Source organism: Schistocerca gregaria, chromosome 7 (assembly GCF_023897955.1).
Source record: "Schistocerca gregaria isolate iqSchGreg1 chromosome 7, iqSchGreg1.2, whole genome shotgun sequence".
Lineage (NCBI taxonomy): Eukaryota > Metazoa > Arthropoda > Insecta > Orthoptera > Acrididae > Schistocerca > Schistocerca gregaria.
In genome coordinates, this window is record NC_064926.1 from 314,650,324 (window position 1) to 314,677,923 (window position 27,600).

General features: G+C 42.8%; 1 protein-coding gene across 1 annotated transcript in view; it reads left to right on the plus strand.

Moving 5' to 3' along the window:
• LOC126281802 (nose resistant to fluoxetine protein 6-like) overlaps window positions 1-27,600 on the plus strand; it is a 252,843-nt gene that overhangs the window by 58,014 nt on the left and 167,229 nt on the right. The window contains exons 4-5 of the mRNA XM_049981017.1: window positions 17,394-17,479; window positions 27,082-27,263. Of these exons, the coding sequence (XP_049836974.1) occupies window positions 17,394-17,479; window positions 27,082-27,263 (268 nt within the window). The remainder of the gene's footprint in view (window positions 1-17,393; window positions 17,480-27,081; window positions 27,264-27,600) is intronic.

Below are 27,600 nucleotides of genomic sequence, written 5' to 3' on the forward strand. Positions count from 1 at the left end.
CCTGCTGATTTCCCGAACTCAGCTGTAAAGCAAGTTTGGAGTGGTGCAGACTACGGTACTCGGTAGCCCTACTCAGGAAACGGGGTAGGAGATACCGACGTTCATTTTTGGAAATATCCCTGGCATATTTCCCTATTTACAAGTTCCCATCTACGATGAACTAACTCGACATTCCGTAAGTCCGATACACGTCCTTCTTTGTCCGAGGTAAGTAAACTGAATCCAGCTCAGACTGACGAGCGACATCTGCTCGTTTCTCGTACCGTTCTCTCTCCAACAGTGCAAAAAAAAATGGTTCAAATGGCTCTGAGCACTATGGGACTTAACATCGGTCGTCATCAGTCACCTAGAACTTAGAACTACTTAAACCTAACTAACCTAAGGACATCACACACCCAGGCCGCAGTGGTCTAGCGGTTAAGGCGCTCAGTCCGGAACCGCGGGACTGCTGCGGTCACAGATTCGAATCCTGCCTCAGCCATGGATGTGTGTGATGTCCTTAGGTTAGTTAGGTTTAAGTAGTTCCAAGTTCTAGGGGACTGATGACCACAGCAGTTAAGTCCCATAGTGCTCAGAGCCACATCACACACATCCATGCCTGAGGCAGGATTCGAACCTGCGACCGTAGCGCATAGAATCGCTCGACCACACCGGCTGGCCCCATAGACAAGGTGGGTCCTATTTATACGGCTCCATTTTCACACTGCCTGCTGGAAGGTTAGACGAAGATGTCCTGGGTACAGTTGGTCACGCAGTTAGTACATGATGCCACCCATATTTGACCATTCCGGAATGTTCCTTTCTTAAGACCCCTCTGTGCTGCACGAGTGGGGTTAGTAACGTAAGCTGCTGTTGCTTGTCGTATCACATCAGCACTATCGATGTGAAATATTCCATTTCCTCTTTCGTTGTTGAAACAGGCGCTCTGCTGCCTCTTGGCCAAGATCATCTTCCTAAACCGAATTAACGAACTGGTCGGAATATTTCTTAAATTCGCGACACGTCCAGCCACCCAGGCAAAATTCTGTAAGCTCGGACCTCTGAGGATACAAAATTTTTGTTGCCTAATCGAGCGCGCTAGTTGACTATTCCGAAGCTTCATATTCAAACAATATAACAGGATATGATAAAGGGCGTTAGAACAGATCAGTCAAGCAAAATAGTTATCGTACAACAAATCTGTTCACCTTGCTCCATTCACATGAACAGTATAAAATCAGAATGAGATTTTCACTCTGCAGCGGAGTGTGCGCTGATATGAAACTTCGTGGCAGATTAAAACTGTGTGCCCGACCGAGACTCGAACTCGGGACCGTTGCCTTTCGCGGGCAAGTGCTCTACCATCTGAGCTACCGAAGCACGACTCACGCCCGCTACTCACAGCTTTACTTCTGCCAGTATATCAGCGCACACTCCGCTGCAGAGTGAAAATCTCATTCTAGAAACATCCCCCAGGCTGTGGCTAAGCCATGTCTCCGCTATATCCTTTCTTTCAGGAGTGCTAGTTCTGCAAGTTTCGCAGAAGAGCTTCTGTAAAGTTTGGAAGGTAGGAGACGAGGTACTGCAAGAGTAGAGCTGTGAGTACCGGGCGTGAGTCTTTCAGTCCTCTGTCAAACTCTTCACGCAGTATCTTACCTCCCATTTCGTCTTCATCTACATCCTCTTCCATTTCAATAATATTGTCCTCAAGTACATCGCCCTTGTATAAACCTTCTATATACTCCTTCCACCTTTCTGCCTTCCCTTCTTTGCTTAGAACTGGATTGCCATCTGAGCTCTTGATATTCATACACGTGGTTCTCTTCTCTCCAAAGGTCTCTTTAATTTTCCTGTAGGCAGTATCTATCTTACCCCTAGTGAGATAAGCTTCTACATCCTTACATTTGTCCTCTAGCCATCCCTGCTTAGCCATTTTGCATTTCCTGTCGATCTCATTTTTGAGATGTTTGTATTCCTTTTTGCCTGCTTCATTTACTGCATTTTTATATTTTCTCCTTTCATCAATTAAATTCAATATTTCTTCTGTTACCCAAGGATTTCTAGCAACCCTCGTCTTTTTACCTACTTTATCCTCTGCTGCCTTCACTACTTCCTCCCTCAGAGCTACCCATTCTTCTTCAACTGTTTTTCTTTCCCCCATTGATGCCAATTGTTCCCTTATGCTCTCCTTGAAACTCTGTACAACCTCTGGTTCTTTCAGCTTATCCAGATCCCATGTCCTTAAATTCCCACCTTTTTGCAGTTTCTTCAGTTTTAACCTACAGGTCATAACCAATAGATTGTGGTCAGAGTCCACATCTGCCCCTGGAAATGTCCTACAATTTAAAACCTGATTCCTAAATCTCTGTCTTACCATTATATAATCTATCTGATACCTTTTGGTATCTCCAGGATTCTTCCATGTATACAACCTACTTTTATGATTCTTGAACCAAGTGTTAGCTATGATTAAGTTATGCTCTGTGCAAAATTCTACCAGACGGCTTCCTCTTTCATTTCTTAGCCCCAATCCATAATCACCTACTATGTTTCCTTCTCTCCCTTGTCCTACTGACGAATTCCAGTCACCCATGACTATTAAATTTTCGTCTCCCTTCACTATCTGAATAATTTCTTTTATCTCATCATACATTTCATCAATTTCTTCATCATCTGCAGAGCTAGAGCATATAAACTTGTACTACTGTCGTAGGCATGGGCTTTGTGTCTATCTTGGCCACAATAATGCGTTCACTATGCTGTTTGTAGTAGCTTACCCGCATTCCTATTTTCCTATTCATTATTAAACCTACTCCAACATTACCCCTATTTGATTTTGTATTTATAACCCTGTATTCACCTGACCAAAAGTCTTGTTCCTCCTGCCACCGAACTTCACTAATTCCCACTATATCTAACTTTAACCTATCCATTTCCCTTTTTAAATTTTCTAACCTACCTGCCCGATTAAGGGATCTGACATTCCACGCTCCGATCCGTAGAATGCCAGTTTTCTTTCTCCTGATAACGACGTCCTCCTGAGCAGTCCCCGCCCGGAGATCCGAATGGGGGACTATTTTACCTCCGGAATATTTTGCCCAAGAGGACGTCATCATCATTTAATCATACAGTATAGCTGCATGTCCTCGGGATAAATTACGGCTGTAGTTTCCCCTTGCTTTCAGCCGTTCGCAGTACCAGCACAGCTAGGCCGTTTTGGTTAATGTTGCAAGGCCAGATCAGTCAATCATCCAGACTGTTGCCCCTGCAACTACTGAAAAGGTTGCTGCCCCTCTTCAGGAACCAGATGTTTGTCTGGCCTCTCAACAGATACCCCTCCGTTGTGGTTGCACCTACGGTACGGCCATCTGTATCGCTGAGGCACGAAAGCCTCCCCACCAACGGCAAGGTCCATGGTTCATGGGGGGGGGGATATAACAATATATTGTTTATTTATAAAATTCTGTTTGCAAATTCTTTATTTAATCACTTTGTGGGAGACATAGCAGTGGATCTCCCTATTCGGCGGAAAAAGCTGCCGCTTATATAATTTTAGAAGAGAAAAAAAATATAGAATTGTCAAAAGGTAATTAAATACACAAATCTATCACTTTTTCCCAATCTCACGTGTATTCTCAATCAGACATGTAATACTGCCACTATTTTGCGTCAGCACCAACATAACCACTCACCATGTGTAATTAAACTGCTACAGATCGCAAGTGTAGCACTAAATATAGTCAGTCCAGATATAACTGGCAAAACAGAGGTCTTTTTGACGGTAAATCATACATACTGCGAAAAAATGATAGGTGAAAACGTCAGATAGGTAAAAAAAACTTCAGAAAACTGATCTGACAACACTTTACACCGATCACGTGCATAAAAATTGATGAGAAATCATACAAATCGCGAGAAAACAGCACCTCAGACAAATACATCCCAAGACCCACTCATAAACATTGCAGAAGGTAAAATGTAATTGCACTGCTATAGTATGGTGGGAAAAGCTCAGTCTCTCATTTCATGGTCTAATTAAGCTTAACTATAGTAACATCACAATCAGCATCTATAAAGATCAAAAAAACCATCGCTAATCGAGATCTAAATAGACCACCTAACATCTACATCTACATTTATACTCCGCAAGCCACCCAACGGTGTGTGGCGGAGGGCACTTTACGTGCCACTGTCATTACCTCCCTTTTCTGTTCCAGTCGCGTATGGTTCGCGGGAAGAACGACTGTCTGAAAGCCTCCGTGCGCGCTCGAATCTCTCTAATTTTACATTCGTGATCTCCTCGGGAGGTATAAGCAGGGGGAAGCAATATATTCGATACCTCATCCAGAAACGCACCCTCTCGAAACCTGGCGAGCAAGCTACACCGCGATGCAGAGCGCTTCTCTTACAGAGTCTGCCACTTGAGTTTGCTAAACATCTCCGTAACGCTATCATGGTTACCAAATAACCCTGTGATGAAACGCGCCGATCTTCTTTGGATCTTCTCTATCTCCTCCGTCAACCCGATCTGGTACGGATCCCACACTGATGAGCAATACTCAAGTATAGGTCGAACGAGTGTTTTGTAAGCCACCTCCTTTGTTGATGGGCTACATTTTCTAAGGACTCTCCCAATGAATCTCAACCTGGTACCCGCCTTACCAACAATTAATTTTATATGATCATTCCTCTTCAAATCGTTCCGCACGCATACTCCCAGATATTTTACAGAAGTAACTGCTACCAGTGTTTGTTCCGCTATCATATAATCATACAATAAAGGATCCATCTTTCTATGTATTCGCAATACATTACGTTTGTCTATGTTTAGGGTCAGTTACCACTCCCTGCACCAAGTGCCTATCCGCTGCAGATCTTCCTAAAATGTTCGTGTGTGTGTTCACGTTGGTGGTGTAGGCTGGGCGCTTAAATGTCGCTGGGGTAAATACCAGGATGTTATTTCGATGTCAGCCATTTTTTCGTTCGTGCGAGGATTTAGAGAAGGAACTGCAGTGCGGTCTTCCTCTGTGAAACAGCTTTGGAAAAAGGTGTTTAGTATTTCAGCTTTACGCGTGTCATCCTCTGTTTCAATGCCATCATCATCCCGGAGTGTCTGGATATGCTGTTTCGAGCCACTTACTGATTAAACGTAAGACCAGAACTTCCTAGGATTTTCTGTCAAGTCGGTACATAGAATTCTACTTTCGAATTCACTGAACGTTTCACGCATAGCCCTCCTTACGCTAACTTTGACTTCGTTTAGCTTCTGTTTGTCTGAGAGGTTTTGGCTGCGTTTAAACTTGCAGTGAAGCTCTCTTTGCTTTCGCAGTAGTTTCCTCACTTTGTTGTTGAACCACGGTGGGTTTTTCCCGTCCCTTACAGTTTTACTCGGCACGTACCTGTCTAAAACGCATTTTACAATTGCCTTAAACTTTTTCCATAAACACTCAACATTGTCAGTGTCGGAACAGAAATTTTCGTTTTGATCTGTTAGGTAGTCTGAAATCTGCCTTCTATTATTCTTGCTAAACAGATAAACCTTCCTCCCTTTTTTTATATTCCTATTAACTTTCATATTCAGGGATGCTGTAACGGCCTTATGACCACTGATTCCCTGTTCTGCAATTACAGAGTCGAAAAGTTCGGGTCTGTTTGTTATCAGTAGGTCCAAGATGTTATCTCCACCAGTCGGTTCTCTGTTTAATTGCTCGACGTAATTTTCGGATAGTGCACTCAGTATAATGTCACTCGATGCCCTGTCCCTACCACCTGTCCTAAACATCTGAGTGTCCCAGTCTATATCTGGTAAATTGAAATCTCCACCTAAGACTATAACATGCTGAGAAAATTTATGTGAAATGTATTCCAAATTTTCTCTCAATTTTTTTGCCACTAATGCTGCTGAGTCGGGACGTCGGTAAAAGGAGCCAATTATTAACCTAGCTTGCTTGTTGAGTGTAACCTCCACCTATAATATTTCACAGGAACTATCCACTTCAACTTCACTACAGGATAAACTATTACTAACAGCGACGAACCCGCCACCACCGGTTGCATGCAATCTATACTTTCTAAACACTGTCTGTGCCTTTGTAAAAATTTCGGCTGAATTTATCTCTGGCTTCAGTCAGCTTTCTGTACCTATAACGATTTCAGCTTCGGTGCTTTCTATCAGCGCTTGAAATTCCGGCACTTTACCAATGCAGCTTCGACAGTTTACAATTACAATACCGATTGCTGCTTGGTCCCCGCATGTTCTGACTTTGCCCCGCACCCTTTGAGGCTGTTGCCCTTTCTGTACTTGCCCGAGGCTATCTAACCTAAAAAACCGCCCAGTCCACGCTACACAACCCCTGCTACCCGTGTTGCCGCTTGCTGCGTGTAGTGGACTCCTCACCTATCCAGCGGAACCCGAAATCCCACCACCCTATGGCGCAAGTCGAGAAATCTGCAGCCCACACGGTCGCAGAACCGTCTCAGCCTCTGATTCAGACCCTCCACTCGGCTCTGTACCAAAGGTCCGCAGTCAGTCCTGTCGACGATGGAGCTCTGCTTTCATCCCGCTAGCGAGACTGGCAGTCTTCAACAAAACAGATAGCCGCCGGAAGCCAGAGAGTATTTCCTCCGATCCATAGCGACACACATAATTGGTGCCGACATGAGCGACCACCTGCAGATGGGTGCACCCTGTACCCTTCATGGCATCCGAAAGGACCCTTTCCACATCTGGAATGACTCCCCCTGGTATGCACACGGAGTACACATTGGTTTTCTTCCCCTCTCTTGCTGCCATATCCGTAAGGGGCCCCATTACGCGCCTGACGTTGGAGCTCCCAACTACCAGTAAGCCCACCCTCTGCGACTGCCTGGATCTTGCAGACTGAGGGGCAACCTCTGGAACAGGACAAGCAGCCATCTCTGGCCGAACATCAGTATCAGCTGGAGACAGAGCCTGAAACCGGTTCGTCAGACAACTGGAGAGGCCTTCCATTCAGCCCTCCAGAATGTCTTTCGCCCCCTGCCACACCTCGAGACGACCTCCCACTCTACCACAGGTGAGGGATCAGCCTCAATGTGGGCAGTATCCCGGGCAGCCACAGTCGTAGTCCGATCGGGGGATGCGTGGGACGAGTTGGCCGTCCCCGACAAACCCCCATCCGGACTCCCACAGTGATGCCCATTGGCAACAGCCTCAAGCTGTGTGACCGAAGCCAACACTGCCTGAAGCTGGGAGCGAAGGGATGCCAACTCAGCCTGCATCCGAACACAGCAGTTGCAGTCCCTATCCATGCTAAAAACTGTTGTGCAAAAAACGTCTGAATTAATCTACAGAGAGCACAAACAAATCGACAAAAAATTTAAACGGTTATTAAAATACAAGTTCGCCTAGTAAATGCAGTAATGCTGCTACTTGCGCGCTGCTGACACACTGCTTGGCGGCGGAACGAGACTACGCGATTTTACACTATTCAGGTACTAAATCGCGATGCTACAACTCCCAAATACTATAACACGCCCGAAATTTATGAATTAAACAATGCAAGTACCAAAAACACGCAAAGAAGTTAAGAATTAAACTATGTAACGAATGAGTGAGCTAGGAGTATATGACTTTCTGCTGGCCGCTGTTTATCCAGCAGCGGCAGGGAGCATGCATCACATACGGAGTCTGCAATGATACTTGTACATTCCAAAGCAGATTCACAGCACTAGAAAACACCATCAGTGCACTGCACCTGAGCGCCGTGTGAGCTGCCGTGGTAGGAACACATTCACACGCCACAGCAGTCAGGAGTCTGCGGGTCCAAGCCGCCAGTGCACGCGGGCCTTTGTTTTTTGCCAGTATAACGGAAGCGGCCCGCCTTTATTGGCGCCTTATAGCAGTCGTATTTGCCTCTGGGGACTCAACTCGCGGCTCACATTGTTGCGGTCTGTCGGCTTGTAGTAGCTGCATAAAGACGTTCCTGGAAAACATGCAAACCGTTAAGGGTTCTGGCTTGTATGGACAGCTTAAAACGATTCCTAGAAAGACCGACAAAGAACGGTGAGTTTCTGTCCCCACACACAAGTGCTTGTTACAAAGGTATCTAGAAAGGTTTTATGTCAAAGACGAGAATACAGATCTTGGCTTTGATGTAGCCGACAACCAATTTTTCCAGGGTGAACCTGTGTACACCGACAAAGATATGCTGAAATGTTAACCTTATAAATACCAGCTGTCCCAGACGATTATACACCAGCTTTGATGTAGCTGACAACAGGTAGTCCAGAAAGAACTGATGAACTCTGAGAAAGACAGTCCTGGAAGAACAAGAACTGCTTGCTGTCTCACCTGCGTTCTGTGGGACAACAGTACCTAACGTGTCTGAACCTGCTGATCAGGGTTTTCCCCCACCCGGAAATTGGTGGGAGAGTATCTCACAATACCAAAACCAGAGGGAGCTTGAAACTGTGGCATCATGGTTTCCCCCTCCCCCCTCCCCAACTCACACCCCCATTCACATCTCTCCTCCCTACATCTCTTTAATTCACCCACCTGGAAACTGGCGGGAAAAGTACAGTCAGTGCGGAGCTGTTGGTGTAGTAAGACATGTCTTTATTTCATAATATTTTGAATGTGCAGATCTTATCCTGTTGGAAAATGCTTCCTAAAGTTTTGTTGTGTGTGTTCACCATGGTGTATGAAGACTGACTGGTCTTCGCATCACTGCCACCAGAGGTCGTTTAAAACTTTTGGAAAATACAACATTTTTGGGGTGTGCAGATGTTATCCTTTTGCAGACTGCTTCCTAAAATGTTCGTGTGTGTGTTCAGGTTGGTAGTGTAGGCTGAGCGCTTAAATGTCGCTGGGGTAAATACCAGGAAGTTTAACAATATACCTCCCCTCCTCCCCCACCTGCAAACTGAAACGTTCCGAGATCTGTTTTTGAGATACTCCAGAAAAGATCAGCTAGTGAACAGAAGCAAAATACATATCTGTCGCCTACCAAATCCCAAACTTGTACAAGCCTGCAGACCTGCATTCCCCTCAGTATACAGTCCTGTAGAAGCTTTCTTACTGGTTCCTTCCCGATTAGTTGTTGGAAGCTTCGAGACTCAAATGGGAATCCCAGGAAGGAAGGCAATGTTCTTCTCAATTGAGAAAATTTAGAGAACTGACATTTGAAGCTGACTGCAGAAGGACTCTACTGCAGCAAATACACATTTGGTGTAAGAATCACGAAGGTAAGATACGACAAATTAGGACTCATATGGAGGCATATAGACAATAGGTTTCCTTCTCTCTCTCTATTTCAGTGCCACTCCTAGTGATTTTCTTTCCTAAGAAAGATGTAGATCTCAATTTAGTGTAACTATTAAGATGTAATAGTGGAATAGTGTCATAGTCTTCGTTGACACCATGGAATTTCGTGAGAAATACATCACCGTTTGTATCAGATGGAGCCAACCTCCATAACACGAATCTAACAACATCACATTGCTTCCAATACACTATCCATAGAAACATTTACATTGGTGAATTAGCCTCACAATTCCACTCATAATTCAGAGCTACTGTAAGACTACGGGGAGTTTCGGGACTTAATCACAGCACTGCTCATTTTTACCTTCCCCCCCCCCCCCCTCCACACACACACACACACACACACACACACACACACACACACACACACACACACACACACAACCTCCTCCCCCCCCCCCCCCCCCACCGCATGTACTGTTCGGTAGTGGACCGACCATGATATTGTATTCCGTCTAGAGTAGTGTATATTCACATGGGTAGTAGGCACATATGTCGTGGTAGTTATTTAGAAGCATACGCATTACTTATACGCTTATCCCACTATCGTACATCGACAGTCAAACTAACAAGCAGAAGCCAGATCAAGTAACTGTCATTATTTCCTACAGAAACAGCAGTCATCTTAGTATCTCCTACCCTCGATCCGAATCGTAGTGGCACAGTTTCTAGGTGACATACCGACGGGATTCGGGTCACTAGCCTCCTACACTGTCACTTCTTACTGAGTTGATTACACCCCTCTCAAAAATCAATGCACGTGTATTTGAGCCTGACATTCTTCTGCTTTAGTTCACCGACTTATTAGTTGTTAGCGTTTGGGTTGCTCCACTTAACATTTCAACAAATGAATCTGAACCCGATATATGCATTCTTCTTCAGCTCACTCTAGATGCATACTGCTGGGTATATTACAGAAGTTAACGCTTCTGGTGACTGTATTGGATTTCCAGTACTATTAATGTGCAATAGATTTAGTTACGTTCAGGCCAACTACCAACACCACCACAGATCTTCCCGCCTCCTTGCGGAAAACTCTTTCAATTGCGAACATTCTACATATACAATAAATACGCTGTAAGCCGTCGTACAGTGCTTGATGGAGTGTACAACGCACAAGTATTATCGATCACCCTTCCCTCCCAATCTCATGCTCTGATTGTATATATACTTCCAAATATATCCTAATCCAGTCTTATATTTACAAGAGAAGTAAGTCGTCTTTCGCAGTTTTTTTCCATTACATAATCGAATTGAGAATGCCAACTTGTATGATCCCAGCGGCAGACACATGCAGTTTTTGCTTTCTGGATCAGCCACGTAATAGGAACGGATGTGTGGCACACACGCACCTCCCTCCAATATTTAACAAATATTATGAGTTTAGATTAACAGATGTGGAGATAGGAAATCACGGGAACAACTGAAACAGTGCATCGTTTCACTGCAATTTGCATTAATTGTAACACTTGATAACAGACCAAGAAAGTGTCGCGTGTTACACTTGACAGATAATAATATTAGAACAATAATAGGCCGGCTGCGGTGGCCGTGCGGTTCTAGGCACTTCAGTCCGGAACCTCGTGACTGCTACGGTCGCAGGTTCGACTCCAGCTTCGGGAATGGATGTGTGTGATGTCCTTAGGTTGGTTAGGTTTAAGTAGTTCCAAGTTTTAGCGGACTGATGACCTCAGATGTTGAGTCCCATAGCGCTCAGAGCTTTTTTTTTTTTCTTCAAAACAATAATAAACACCTGATTCAGTTTTCTGCACTTTAGTTACAGCTCAACAGGGGAACACACTTTAAGTTCTCCCATGAATATAAATACGCACGTAAGCGCGTTAAAGAACTGATTATGAAGCAGTCACTTATAACATCAAGGAAGGCACACTCCATGTAAAGGGAAAATAATTAGCAAGTTTACACATTGACTAGAACATTAAGATGAATATCAGAAAAGTGCACAGTCCACAACACCTTACGCTAACCTCCAGTACGTTCCTATCTTTACAATGTGACATTAAGTACAGCTCAATAATACATATACGCGCATAAGCACAATTAAAAACTGGTGGAAAAACAAGAAATTGAAAATTGACAAATGTATACTCAAGGGAGCCGCACTCCATCTAAACACCCCAAAAATGGCAACTTAATGGCTCCCTAGAATAAAAATTAAGAACAGCATGCTTATAGATTGACTAGAATAAAGGAATTAATAACACATACACGGCTTCTGACGGCCGACAAACTATGTTGGGCTTTTGAGCAGTGATTAATTTAAAATAGCCACAACATACGATAACCAGGTGAGGGGCGTATTTAAAGACAAGCGTCGAGCAACGACCCTGATCAGAAGGTAATCAAAACTAGCAGGATTCCTTTACACGGCAGACGTGCCAGCACATTCGTTCACACCCCAGAATCAACTAGTGCAACATAAATCATTGACATATTTCAGATAGTATTTTAAAACAACATACTTAAAAACCTTTGTTTACCACGAGCCTTAAGTAGGTAACAGGTTAGCCTCTGTTATTGAAGCCACGCAAATGAGGTAGCAAGCTATTCTACTTTGCCATTTAACACGCGTCGTGATGAGGAAAAGGATGAATGCAGCTAATTAACTGTAAGTCACTACTTGGATACAGTATTTGACGATGCGCTCAAAATCAGTGGACAAAGATGGCTTTACTCTCGCAAAAAGCACACGCTGAACACGAGTATAAGGTGGATATTAAATAAACTGCTCCTTGTTCAGTCAATTACTGGTGACGACTAATCCCCTGTTGCTTGCAAATAACGCAAAATAATGGTCAAAACGTCTTACTTTAAGTCCGATGACATCGGCAGGGTAGGAGTTTCAATGGGGAACCAGGCCTCATCCCCTTTGATCCATTTGCGACCAAGACAGTAACGATGCATCACACCTTACACGAGTCACACCAAACATCAACAAAACGGCGTGGCTTCCTGTACGTTCTCAGACGTCCCCAATTAGAGTTCCTCCTCCAGACCGACGCTCTCTCGCAAACCCGGCAGGCAGCCGGCCGCAGCATCCCATCTTCCTGCGTGTACGCCAATAGCTCTTCTCCTACACATTCTTGCGGAACTTCTGTACAGAACTTAAAGTTTACGGTTTTCCATACCAGCGTCCATTAGTCCATAAATTATAGACATTCAATCGCTTTTAAACTCCGCAAATGACTGTTCTGTTGCTAGGTGCACAAATATCCATTCGTATCTTTTAGATATAACATAACAAGATTTTTAAGCCAGCCCAAATGGGAATGGCGCTTTATTAAAAAATTGTTCATGTATCCTTCAAGGTAGTAGACATACTTGATTCCATTGATTTCGGCCAGCACTCCAGCGCGTGGCCAATTTCCAGTGCTGTTTACTGTTAATGTGGATATTTTATATTCCACAGATGTAGCCAGATTTATACACACATTGTGTTTAAAGCGATATGTAAACCTTCCCACAGAGCTGTAACAGTTATTTCTTTTTCCAATTGCAGTTTATATTCTTCCTTTATGGCAGTTGTCTCTGCCAGAAACTCCAGTTTTTGTTTCTTAACTTCAGTGACATTCATTTCCAGTTTTGTTACTCATGCACATAGTACATTAACTGTACTTATGGGAGATATTTTCTTAATAGGGAGTGGTTTAGGTTGTTCGACACATTGGTTCTTTTCCTTATTCCTTGTGACATGACATTGTTTGTGGGAATCAGACCCGACTGGGCAATATCTATATTTGATGGTATTGTGGAGATTACTGTCCTTGATTGTGAAAAACATGTTTCTCTTACTTTAATGTAAAACTTCTGCATAACACTTATAGCATCATTGTTGGAGTCAGTAGTAAGAATCTCCACCTAGTTAACAGGTAGTCAATTAAAACTGTATGCAGACAGAACACAACTTGTAAACTTTCTTCGCTCTTGAGAGTGTGGCAGACTTACTTGCACAGCAGTCAATTTACGTACAGGTGGCAGTGCACATTAAGCAAACCGCAGAGTATAGCGCTGTACTTGAGCGCGGTTTTGGGTGGATTGGTAAAGTGTACTAGTGCTATGGTGCTGTATCTGAACGCTATTTAACATGGAGTGGTATAGTGGTATGGTATACTTAGCTGGCTAGAAGACTGCAGCACCTTATGTGAACATGATTTTACTTGGTGTGGAGTGGCACAGCGCACTAGCTATCCATTAGACTGTAGTTCTATACACTGACGCGGTTGTTGGTGGGGTTGTACAGGGCCTTAGGTGGATAATGTACCCGCCCTAGCCAGACGCAGTATGTGACTATGCAGCCTCAGGCAGGATGACGCTCCTGAGGGGCATTCCCCCCGCTCCTTCCCTCCCTCCCTCACTGCAGCAGACATCATGGTGGGGTTGTGTGTGTGTGTGTGTGTGTGTGTGTGTGGCTGAGTGGGTGGGTGGTTGTTAATATGTATGCGTCAGTCCTGCCAGTTGTTTGTGGTGTGTCGGTTGGGGGAAGTTGATCCATCATCTTATTCAGTTGAGTCCAGGACCTGTAGGATCTTCGACACCATCATTTGCAGGCTAGCTAGTCAGTGGAGTCGGTTGTCACATTGTTCCAATGAACGACTCACCCACTGCTGTCCCCTAAGCACCCTCTGCTGTCCTACCTACGACCACAGATTAGGGCCGATGCAGAGCGATAGACTTCGAATCAGTGCCCTCTTTCTCACATTCGCCAGTGGCAGAGTCCTCTTCCCTACAAGTTCCAGTGGATCAGTTGTTACTCCAGCCTGCTTAATCTCCTGCCTCCTCCGCAGCGGAGCAATCAGCGTTGGCACTGAAGAGAGCGTGTGTCAAACATGGCATGGATAGAGCCTCTGGCCCATGCATTTAACTAAACCTACTAGTGGCAGCAGACCTTGCGTGGCATTCCTAATGTTTATACCAATGCCTGCAGGGTGAACGCTGGTGATGTGTAGTGTTTTCCTCCACGTTCATTCTCTATACTGTGTTCAGACTCTCTGCTCCATATAGATTCACTTGCACATCGAGATTCGTTTCCCTCTTACGGATTTCAGCTTCACAGCTTGTAGCCAAGCCACTGTCACTTAATGTAGTCACATTCATGCCAGCAGTGGCAATTCATGGCATTGTCACAGGTTGTACAGACACTAAGATAACGTTTCTACATTCTGAAATATACATTAACTACTGCTGGTTATTTTGCAATCTCATGTTATAATATTCATTCTAAATTTCATAGCGACAATTAAATTTATTAACTTTGTTCGTCACATCTGGAGCTGCACCTAAAATTAGTGTACTTATACTCCTGGGCGCTGCAGCCCTATGCCAGTCAAATTACGATTTTACATACATTCAAATATCGAAATATGTCTAAATAGACATAAGGGCATCTTCTTCACAAGATGCAAGGAGTTACCTGTGTTAAGTATTTTTCTTCTAATTTCCTTATACACAGATCAAAAACCGTTTTCCGAGAGTTCCGGCCCCTGTACAGAAAATTGGAATAGAGCTCAATATAAACATCACTTCCACCCTTTTTACTGCTCATGAAAACCGCACACTGCGTGTTGTACCACCATACGGCGAGACCTTCAGACGTGGTAGTCCAGATTGCTGTGCACACCTGTAACTATAATACCCAGTAGCACGTCCTCTTGCGTCGATGCATACCTGTATTCGTCGTGGAATACTATCTACATGCTCATCAAGACATTGTTGGTCCAGATTGTCCCACTCCTCAACGGCGATTCGGAGTAGATGTCTCAGAGTGGTTGATGGGTCACTTCGTCCTTAAACAGCCCTTCCTCAATCTATCCCAGGCATGTTCGATAGGGTTCACGTCTGGAGAAGATGTTAGACACTCTAGTCAAGTGATGTCGTTATCCTGAAGGAAATCATTCACAAGAAGTGCACGATGGGGGCGTTGATTGTCGTCCATGAAGAGGAATGCCTCGCCAATATGCTGCCGATACGGTTGTACTGTTGGTCGGAGGATGGCATTCACGGTACGGTGCCTTGCATGACCACCAGCGGTGTACGTCGGACCCACGTAATGACACCTCAAAACAGCAAGGACCCTCCACCTCGCTGCACTCGCTGGACAGCGTGTCTAAGTCGTTCAGCCTGACCGGGTTGCCTCCAAGCACGTCTCCAGCGATTGTCTGGTTGACGGCTATGCGACACTCATCGGTGAAGAGGACGTGATGCCAATACTGAGCGGTCCATTGGGCATGTTGTTGGGCCCATCTGTACCGTGCTGCATGGTGTCGTGGTTGCAAAGATGGACCTCGCCATGGACGTCGGGAGTAAAGTTGCGTCTCATGCATCCTATCGCGCACAGTTTGAGTGGTAACACAACGTCTTGTGGCAGCACGAAAAGCATTATTCAACATAGTGGCGTTGCTGTCAGGGTTCCTCCTAGCCATAATCCGTAGGTAGCCGTCATCGACTGCATTAGTAGCCCCTAGACGGCCTGAGCGAGGCATGTTATCGACAGTTCCTGTCTCTCTGTATCTCCTCCATGTACGAACAACATCGCTTTGGTTCACTCAGAAATGCCTGGACGCTTCCCTTGTTGAGGACCTAGAAGGTATTGACTGTCTAGGAATGGTTGAACTACAGACGACATGAGCCATGTACCTCCTTCCTGGTGAATTGACTGGAACTGATCGGCTGTCGGACCCTCTCCATCTAATACGCGCTGCTCATGCATGGTTGTTTACATCTTTGGGTGGGTTTAGTAACGTCTCTGAACAGTCAAAGGGACTGTGTATGTGATACAATATCCACAGTCAACGTCTATCTTCAAGAATTCTAGGAATTAGGGTAGTTCAAATGGTTCTGAGCACTATGGGACTTAACATCTAAAGTCATCAGTCGCCTAAAACTCAGCACTACTTAAACCTAACTAACCTAAGAACATCTGCGACCGTAGCGGTTGCGCGGTTTCAGACTGAAGCGCCTAGGACTGCTCGGCCACAACGTCCGACAAACCGTGGGTATGCAAAACTTTTTTTTGATGTGTGTATTTAGTTCCAGTCTTGGGTACCTGGACAGATAGGAATTTCAAGACCTTTTCAGAAGATGAGGATTCCCCTAGCGGTACGAAACCATGGCCAAGACAAAAGATACTAGAAATTGGCAGCTGATGGGTTGTGTACATCAATAACTGGAAACCTGCCTGCAATCAGCGATGTTCAAGCTTATGCACCTTTTTCCATGTTATTCTATAAATAGTTTATAGCTGTTTACGTATTTCTTTTATCAGTAATAGTGACGTGTTCTCTCCATTGCTGGTATCAAGATCTTTCAAATGATGTATTGTACATATATGATACGTGTGTGCTTCACTACTTATATTCTTTGTAAGAAATTATATTTCCAGATGTTAATAATTTTGTTAGTAATAATTTTATGTGCTTGGTATTAGTTTTAGTGAGCTCACATCACAATCGTTAATCAGACATTGTCGTTAGAGATTTCATAGCATGTCTGCAATCTGTTTTGGTATTTCAGTGAAGATGTTAGGTTCTCATTTTATACACTCACTTGGTCATATGAACGCATTCAGCAAGTACGCTACCTGAGTTCCCGCATTGCTGGGATTTCCAAATTGTCAACTCGCTGCTACCTGCTGCCTAACACTTGGCTCACGCCAACCTTTGCCATTACCTTATGGTCACTCTTTCCAGCCGTAAAAATCCAGCTCACCCAGCCAAGCCATATTATGGGAACCTGCCAGACACAAATGTATCAACTGCATACTCATAATTCTTACGGGACTTTTCGCTTGTAATGTTACATCTTCTCACTTTGTTGGGATTCCGGTCTTGTGTTCTTCATATCGTTGTAAAACATTTTGGCACCAGATGCAGTGCTGATATCCTTCTGTTTTGCTTCCACTGGCCATGCTGAAGAATATTTCGACTGAATTCTACATTCAGTTAACACTAGACAGTATTAAAACTGAAGCAGAAGATATGATGAGTCGCTTTCCTAGTTTCGAACATTAACTGAATTGATAAATTTCTCTCTCTTTTAGAATGTCATTGCAGGTTACCTTACTTTCGACACTGAAAGTGAGTATGTGTTCCAGAGGAACCATGGTCCTGGTAGCAGCCATCCTCATCGCTTCTACAGTCTGTGACATCGTCACGTCGAAGAACAATCAACTGCAGAAAGGTAATCACACTGACGAATTTCATATAGAGTTCCATTTATCTCCTATATGAAGCATGCGCAGTTCATACAAACATAACTGCCGATCAGAAAAGTTTCTGTTCAAAGCCAATACAGTCCTCAGGCAAAATTGCCGTAAGAATTGAAGCTTCAGGCTGAAGATATCCATTTGGTAAAACACCACGGCCTGCTGTGTGAATAGTCCATAAGTGCATGCTGCAAGTCCTCATCTGGTGGGAATTTTCGATCTTTCAAGGCCTTTCTTAAGGGGCCAAAGGCATGATAATCGCCTGGGGAGAGATGAGGACTATAGGGGAGGGGTGGGAGGGGGGGAGAGCTCAGGTTTCTCCCACTAGTCCGTGTTAGATGACGCTGGCCTCCTGGAACGACCAGCGTCTTGTGTGACACCACGACCACCACGGAACTTGGTGCAACCATTCCACAATGGTGCTTTCCAAAACATGTACTGCTCTAATATGTTCTTCATTCTCTTTCATTCTCTGATGGATGTCTACCGGTGTTAGTCTTTCGGCAGCCAAGAAAATAATAACAGCCTGATGGTTCTGTTTGGACGCATTTGATAACAACGTCGTCAGAGTTCGTGTTTCCACTTTTACTGCACGCATGTCAGGCCGCTGGACCTGACAGGTTACCAGTTCGATTTTACACAGAGTACGCGAAGGAACTTGCCTCCCTTTTATGCAGCGGTGTACCGTAGGTCTCTAGAGGAGCGTAGCGTTCCAAAGGATTGGGCACAGGTCATCCCCGTTTTCAAGAGGGGACATCGAACAGATGTGCAGAACTATAGACCTATATCTCTAACGTGTTATGTTCGACTATAATGACTTTTCTGGAAACTATAAATCTACTCTGTAGGAATCAGCATGGGGTTCGAAAAAGACGATCGTGTGAAACCCAGCTCGCGCTATTCGTCCACGAGACTCAGAGGGCCATAGACACGAGTTCACACGTAGATGCCGTGTTTCTTAGCTTGCGCAAGGCGTTCGATACAATTCCCCACAGTCGTTTAATGAACAAAGTAAGAGCATATGGACTATCAGACCAATTGTGTGATTGGATTGAAGAGTTCCTAGATAACAGAACGCAGCATGTCATTCTCAATGGAGAGAAGTCTTCCGAAGTAAGTGTTATTTCAGGTCTGCCGCAGGGGAGTGTCGTAGGACAGTTGCTATTCACAATATACATAAATGACCTTGTGGATGACATCGGAAGTTCACTGAGGCTTCTGGCGGATGATGCTGTGGTATATCGAGAGGTTGTAACAATGGAAAATTGTATTGAAATGCAGGAGGATCTGCAGCGAATTGATGCATGGTGCAGGGAATGGCAATTCAATCTCAATGTAGACAAGTACTCCGCCACACACCGTCAGGTGGCTTGCGGAGTATGGATGTAAATGTAGAAGTGTAATGTGCTGCGAAAACATAGAGAAAGGTCCCATATCATTTAGCTACAATATAGCAAGTCAGCAACTGTAAGCAGTTAATTCCATAAATTATCTGGGAGTGCGCATTAGGAGTGATTTAAAATGGAATGATCATATAAAGATGATCGCCATTAAAGCAGATAGCAGACTGAGATTCATTGGAAGGATCCTAAGGAAATGCAATCCGAAAGCAAAGGAAGTATGTTACAGTACGCTTGTTCGCCCACTGCTTGAATACTGCCCAGCAGTGAGGGATCCGTACCAGATAGGGTTGATAGAAGAGATAGAGAAGATCCAACGGAGAGTAGCGCGCTTCGTTACAGGATCATTTAGTAATCGCGAAAGCGTTACGGAGATGATAGATAAACTCCGGTGGAAGACTCTGCAGGAGAGACGCTCAGTAGCTCGGTACGGGCTTTTGTTGAAGTCTCGAGAACATACCTTCACCGACGGGTCAAGCAGTATATTGCTCCCTCCTACGTATATCTCGCGAAGAGACCACGAGGATAAAATCAGAGAGAGTAGAGCCCACACAGAGGCATACCGACAATCTTTCTTTCCACGGACAATACGAGACTAGAAGGGAGAACCGATATAGGTACTCAAGGTACCCTCCACCACATACCGTCAGGTGGCTTGCGGAGTATGGATGTAGATGTAGAAGACACAAATGCCACACTAAACCCTTGCTACATGTCGGTGATTACATACCTGCATCTGAATCACGCTACGTTGCATATACACTGCAGCAACGCCCTCAAACGGAAGCTTTTTGATTGCCGATTATATTATCATACATTTAGAACACGGTGGCCTCGCAATCGGGAGGGTGGCGATTGAAATATTCACCTTGCCATCCATATTTAGATTTTCCATGTTTTCTTAAAAATTCTTTCGGCAAGTGTTGGGATGGTTTCTTTGAAAGCGAGAACATACATTACCCACACAATCTTTCATCAATCTGAGCTTGTGCTCCATCGCTACTGACCTCGTCGTCGACGGGGCGTTAAATCCTTCTCTTCCTTCCTTCTTTAGAAATCTGGTCTGTCAGGAGTCAAAACTTCTGATCGATCGAACAAGAATAAATACGCTCACAGAAATGTACAGGGTTACACGAATCTGAATTTATCATACCATGTGGAGATGTTCATCTCACAACTGATATTAAATGAGTACACTCCTGTATTCGTTATGAAACGGAAGCAAATAGCTTCCGAATGTAATACTGAGGAATTTCTTATGGTGCCTGAAACTCATCCTACTTCAGTTCTTGTAGACTGCTATCTGGAGTTTGGTATGAAAGTATTTGTCTTTCCATTGCTCCCCAGACATGCTACACAATGGCAGATCAGAGGAGCAGACAGACCAGTCAAATATCTGTACATTTCTCAGTGAGTCTGTTGTGTGGGGTATTGCGTTGTCTTGCTAGAATATATCATTTATTATTCTGGTCGTAAAGGTATGATATCAGATTTTCCATTCTTGCCACATACTGGTGAGCGTTCAGGACCTCTTCAAGAATTGCCTCCCACAATTTCTTTAAGAGTTCGTGAGGTATGGCTCTCCCAGTACCACTGATTCCCATAATCTTTCAACAGGTCAGTGGACACGAACGACCGCCACAAACAGAAGCGAAGCTAATAACATCACTGAAAGCCAATCAGTATTGCCACCAGAGCAGTGACTGTACTTAATCACGCTGTATGCTGATTTCAGTGCTAAACTTCATCTGAAATTTTTGTTAAATACTGTATCAAATTCTGTGCGACCAGTGACTGTTTTATTTGAGTGTTAGTTATATTTAATATCGAATATCTTTGGAACAGAAGTAAAATAATGTTAAAAATAGAGTGAATGTGCCAGTTACAGTAAATAGAGTAACAGAGTAAATAGAGTAAAAATACCGAATACCTTTAGGTCTTCGACAGCGTTAGGGTGAGAACCATTGTACTATTAGTTGCATCGTTTTCATCTTACAAAATACATTCAGTATGTAACGGCATTCAGTAATGATTGAATATACATGTAATAGTAAGAAACTCAGGAGGTACTACAGATAGTAGAATCAGACAACGAAGTTGATCACTTATTTACACATATAGCGATTACTACAGAAAATAATGATTCATTTCCAGTTTTTAAAGTATTTGCATCTTTACAGTTAGAATAAGGATCCATGGATCAGTCACAGCTTCTAGTGAACAAAATGTTCACGGACATACAGAGTGCTTCAAAGAAATGACAAAGATTTGCTCATTTGTGAATTACATATGGTGTAGCAGATTTCAATAATTTCATATCTTAAGTCTGTATAGAATGAATCATGGATTAATTGTGATTCAGTTCGTAACAATTTTCAGATATTTGACTCGATACAATGCTAAGTGGACTCAATGTCTTCATGAATCGACGGTCAGCGACGCTCCACAGAACATATTGAAGTTACACAAACACAATGTAGACTCAATGTCCTTCGTCGATGGATTAGGAGTTTCGTTTAAAGAATGGTGAATTAATACAAACTCAGAGTCGACTTTCAGTCTTCTGTCAGTAGTTGACAAAAAGTGTATGAACTTATACAGAAGCAAAGTCGCCCCGAGGCTTTCTCATATTGTGCTGTGCTGAAATCTTCACAGAAAATGAATTTGTACAATACTAAAGAAGGCTCAAGGTCATCTGGCTTAGCACTCTACAAGAATTTGTTTAGGTGACATAAACTCAATGTACACTCGTTGTTTATATATCCTGTGCACCCGCCGAGAAATGCCTGTATTGAAGGAGCGTCTGGTTGATGACCGCAAGCAGCCCCTCAACCCACTTCGTCATCATAGTGGCGGTAGGCCGAGGCAACGTGTTACGAGTGCGCAGGTGCATGTCAGAAGACTAAAGTGTTGCCAACTGTTTGCTGAGTACTTCACAGAATCATGAAACAAAGTCAAATCGCAGCATCAGTACTTAATAAAGACTCATTCGCACAATGCTACGAGCGCTATGTTGTGAACTGATACCTCTCACGGTAAGCAAATTCGTGCTCTATACAAAACTGGGTCACGACCCGCTGCACTATCTATAAGCTGGTACTATAAAGCCTTTCTACTAGCTCAACTATTGTTAGCGTTCAAAACGTTTAACCTAAATAAATAAGGGTGCTGGATAGAGCAGAAAGTTCTCTTTAACTCACACTCATAATAAAAGTGACGCCACAAGCACTCCTAGAGTTTCCATATATATCATACACACCTCGCAGAAAGTTTTAGGGTTTAAGAATGCAAACGTTCTGTCAACAATCATGTTCACAGCTGAGTCTGAGACCGTCGGCTACCGTTCGCAGCCAGGCGACTCGTAAGTTCTCAAAACTTCTAAGGTCGTCACACACGTTTTTCATTTGTGATAGTGTTTGTGAAAAGTTCACTATCTGCAGGAACACAGGATTATAGTGCCCAAGGATTCACAATACATCAGCACCTGATCGAGATCGGGCAGGGTGAGCAAACATCACTACTGTACACATTCTTTTGTTTCGTGTTTATTGATATCACACATAGGTGAGACAGGTTTTTTTTTTCACCAAAACTTTAGCCTCCTTATTTATTTTACAATATGCAGAATGTCTATGGACCACTGCTAGCTACACGACAGTCTATAAATAAGATGTGCACCAGAACTGTGCAAAATGTTTGGATTATAATCCCAGGATCGTGACAATAGTCTTTCCAAGATTCTCACACATAAAATCATGCCCTGTTCAATTACATTTAGTCATTTGACAAGTAACTAATGACCCTCAATTACAAAGGGTATATTTTCCATGGTGTAACAAATATGATAATATGAACAAAAGGTTGGTGCAGCAAGTCTCCTAAACCAATATATTAGAGAAACAAAGCAAAACAACCACTGCCAGAAAAACAACAAAGCTCGTAAATACGAATGCCAACATTGCAATGCCCCAGAAGCTAATGTTACATGATGCACTTTAAACATCTACCCAGTAACTCATATTCTGCATACTGTTCAGGATATAGACAAAAAACACATACATACAAAGCTTTAATAACAATACATTTGAAAAACATGTCATAAAGTACATTTAATCCAACCCAAAAATCAAAGAATTTAAATTTGTGTTACTAATTAAGCACTACAGATTACTTCCACTGATGTGTTTAGTTAATAAATTTTAAAATTGCTATATACAGTCTGATTATAGAGATCTGTACCTCATACAGACTTGTAGGATAGCGACCAATGCTACGTCTATGTGTGCTACAATGAGTAGTCCATGTAATGACTGGTCATGAATGTCCTTGTGGGTCATTACGTAAAACAGTAAACCAGGAGGCACAAATCAGTGTGTACAGGACACAATTATCAAAACATGAATCAGCATTCTAGCATACCATAGATTACCATAAAGTGTGGCATCGTTTAAGCGCATAATTCACCGCTTTGCATAAGCCTTATTAACATTACGTACATTCGAGCAAAAAGCTATCTCAATCAAGGATTATTTGATACGATGTCAAGCGCTCTTACATATTTACATTGACATACACGTATCCAAAAACACTATACAATACTTCGCAAATAGAACATGGACATGCATAACCACAAGCAACATTAAAATAAATGTCTACTTTAGAAATTTCCTTAGATCTCTGTAGTACTCAAGCCCATCAGCTTCACAAGAATTAGGATGTGACAGGAGAAAACATCCTTCGAGGAGAATTTTCACAATACGGTACAAACCAGTACACAATAACTGACACTTCTTGTTCCGTTTCTTGAGAACAGATGATTTAGGATGAGATCTAGGAAGCACCATCTCGTCTAGATCAAACGACTGCTTTCGGCCTAGCTTTTTATCATTCGCTCTCATTCGTGTCACAGCCATAGCATTCAAAGACACAACCCCTTTGGTGTTTTTTCTTCCCACGAGATGTCACGTCTCGGGGCGAGTGGAAGTGGAGCCACTCACTCATTTCTCTCTACTTTGTTGAACACAATCTCGTTTGGTGTGTGTCCATGGAAAGACGTGGAAGATCTATTTCCTCAAAGAGGGTGATGAAGTCAACCCACTTTGTTTATGCGGAGTATGGATTCGAGCAAAACGGTTGAATTTCTGTAAATTTTTTTCTGTATATTTACTTTCTGGGTGGAAACGTAAAATTAAAATCTGCTAGATGTTATGCTCACAAAACTCTCCCAGTGAAATTCGAAGCTTTATCAGACAATATGACATTTGCTTTCCGAAGCGAGGGAAGTAGTCATTTAACATCTTCCCTTCCTTGAGGGTATGGCCAAGCTATGTCAATGAAGGCGATTTCTCCAGGTTTAGTTGTCAGAATCGGTGGAGAGGAGGAGATAGAGAGACAGAGGTGGAAGGATGTTATGGGTAGACACAGGGAGGAAGTGGTGGACCCAGAGTGAGGTAGGAGGAGGTGTATTCAATATATGTGTTGGACACATACACAGGTGAAGCCGGTGGAGAAGCTAGTTGTAAATATTTTCCAGACCAGTTTTATTTTTGCCATCCTGTACTTGCTATTTTAAAAGTTGAGCCACTGAATTAATGAAGACGTCTGAGGTAACTGGCATGGCATCAAGTCCGAGAATGGTTTTTTTTTCTTTTTTTTTTTTTTTCAACAGTGCCATTGTGTAAGGCTTCATTCTTAAGTTCATATCGAATTCGTACTAATAGTAGTTAACTTCATACAAGAAATATTACTTAGGTAAGAGAAGTTGGACAGAAACAATTAAGAATGAACAATTATTAAGTAGAGTTGTTGAAAAAGGATAAATATTACATGACATGTAAAGAGAAAAAAGTTGTTAGTGCACTGTCTAAGAAAATGATGCCTACTGGCAGACTACCAGACAACAGTTGTTAGTGCATTCTGAAAGTACATCTCCTAATGTCATGGTTTCAGGACTTTAACAACATTCAAATTAGTCAAACTAATGATAATACAAGTAGAACGTAATACCACGACCTCAGTTGTTAAACTGGTCAGCGAAGTCATAGTCTCACTTTGTTTGCATTACTGGTCCACACAATGAATAAGAGGCAACATCATTTCCTGTATACGAGTGCAATCAGTGGATGAAACCCGTATCACTTTAATCATGTCAGACCAAAACAACATTTATTCATCCACCTTATTCGACAGCTACTTTTGGACACCCTTTATGGTAAGGACTGGATGCTCTAATTCAAGCATGGGTTCTCCTAGGACAACAATTAATGCCCATCACACAATCCCCAAACTCCCTTGTGTACAAGGTATAGTTTAAATAAAAGTTTAATGACATGTTTGAAAATACTTGTCTTCCGACTGAGCATGTTAGCAGTTTTTAAAGACATTTCCTAATTGAAATGTTAATCATAATACCATTATGAATTTTTGCAACTCTGTTATTTTGAAACGAAAAGATAAGTCGGGGTGGATTTTTCTACAAATTCTAAAAGCTGTCTTCAAAATCTCGTATGACGTCGTTTTCTTCATAAATCTCTGAAACGTCAAAAATTAAAAGAAAAATGATTATTTGTTATGGTCACAGATGGGATTTAATTAAAAATTAATTGCAAAGACAATTTTATATGGCAATATTTGAAGGCATGTGTGGGGCGAATGGAAATAAATGATGATATATGTCTTTCCCAACGATGCACCATATGTGGGGCGGCGGGTGGAATTTTGTTGTTATTAAAATGTTCCTATGATTTATTTAATGCTGTTGTTTGCCGTTCTCAACATTGGCTCTCTAACTACAATATTGGCAACCAGAAAGTGATTAACAAAATGTTAAGCCTGTAATTAGAATTCCTAGTGCCCACTTCAACTGAGAAATACACTTACAGACACAGCTTATAGCTCTGAGGACGCGACTCCCGGCACAGATGGTGTGCTGATCAGCGTCTGGAGAGAACTGGGGCCTTATTTTCTCGCGCAGCGTTCTTATATATAAAGCCGTCGTGCGGACGGCTAATGGAACACTTGATTAAATCCGCTCTCCCGACTAGCCGCTGGGCTAGTAATGCACCACTTTAAGTTATCAAATAAATCATTGCTTCCTTTGCTGATGCCCGATGAAGCTCTCAATTTAAATGTGCAGTCAGCACACAGGTAAGTAATCATAATAAAAGTCTGACGTGGCTAAGTCAAATATTTTGGGCGAGAGAATTAATTTAATTACACTACACGCAGTAGACGAGCTCTGAACTTGCCCTTTGGAGATACGCTATCGCTATAGTTTTATAGTTATTCAGCTGAAACTTCTCACATCTTTATGAATATAGCGGATCTCCCTTCTACTTAAATTTAAACATCCTACCTTTATTTATTCACCTACTCAATCTATCTTGCTTCCTTAATTTTTAAGGCAAAACCCAGAAAATCATGAATTTCAACTAAAATTTTAATTTGTGAGATCCAGAATACTATTTCTACTAAATTATTATACAAAAGGAATCTAAATATAAAGTTTTAAGTTTCTATCTCTTTTCTGTTGCGCCAATGATTTTTACAGAAAAACGTCCAAATTTCGAAAATGGTTGAAGTTATTGAACTGATATTCAACACATATTGATTCAGTATTACTCCTGACATGCTAGAAACGTTTCAGGTTATTTACATGATTTTTTAAAGTATTGCGCAACATTTATGACGTCAGAGCTAGTTACAGCGGACTGGTGGCACACAATGGAAAGACTGATGTGAATTTTATACGGCGTGAGTAGGCTGCTTCCCTACATATGGTATATCCTTTGGACGGATGGAATATTTTGCGACACTGTGCTTCGAGTTTCCTATACACTCGCTGACGAGCGGATTTCAAACAATACTAACAAAAAAATATTCTGTTTTACGTGATATAGCCACAGCAGGTGCTTCCACTGGGCACTCATTTGGCACAGGCAGTGAGTTGTAGGGATGAGGAAGAGGAGTCCAGGATTCTCGAATGTTGCAGGTCAGATTGGCTGACAGTAACGTGGCGTGGCAAAGCAAGTTCTGTTACACGAAAAACGTTACGTTTGATGCTAACTATAAACGCTGTTTGTGCAGATGTAGTGAGCCACTTTGAATAACTGATTGCTTACAACAAGATGATACTAATATATAAATCCCCCTGAGGTTTCGTCTTCTTATAGTTACAGGCATGATGTGGCAAGCATTCTCGGTGCGCAGAAACTGGATCTCTCTCACAACCATCAGTAATTCGGGCTTCGGCAGCGTCCATGGCCTCAAGTGCCTCACCATGGCGTGGGTCATACTCTATCACGTCTACAAGATTGACAACGTTACTCCCGCCATCAACTCAGACACAACTGTTCCTTCGGTGAGTTCAGTGTGCATTGTGCAGTTCAGTAACCATTGAAAAGAAATCAGCTTTATTTATTTCATTTACTCATTAGTCCGTTTCGTTACCGCTGTACATCCCTCACTTCTAAATGCAAATATGTTTTTCCGTAGATTTCATTCCTCAACTATTCTTGCTATTAGCCGTTTCGTACTTTATTTGACATCTTAATTTTCAAAATTCTTCGCCAACACTGCATTTGAAACGCTTTCAATTTCCCATAATGTGCAGTACACTTCTATATAGTATTTCGCATCTGGTGTAACTTCATTTGTAGGTTAATGTTAATATACAAGGTGTTCCATGTATCGTGACC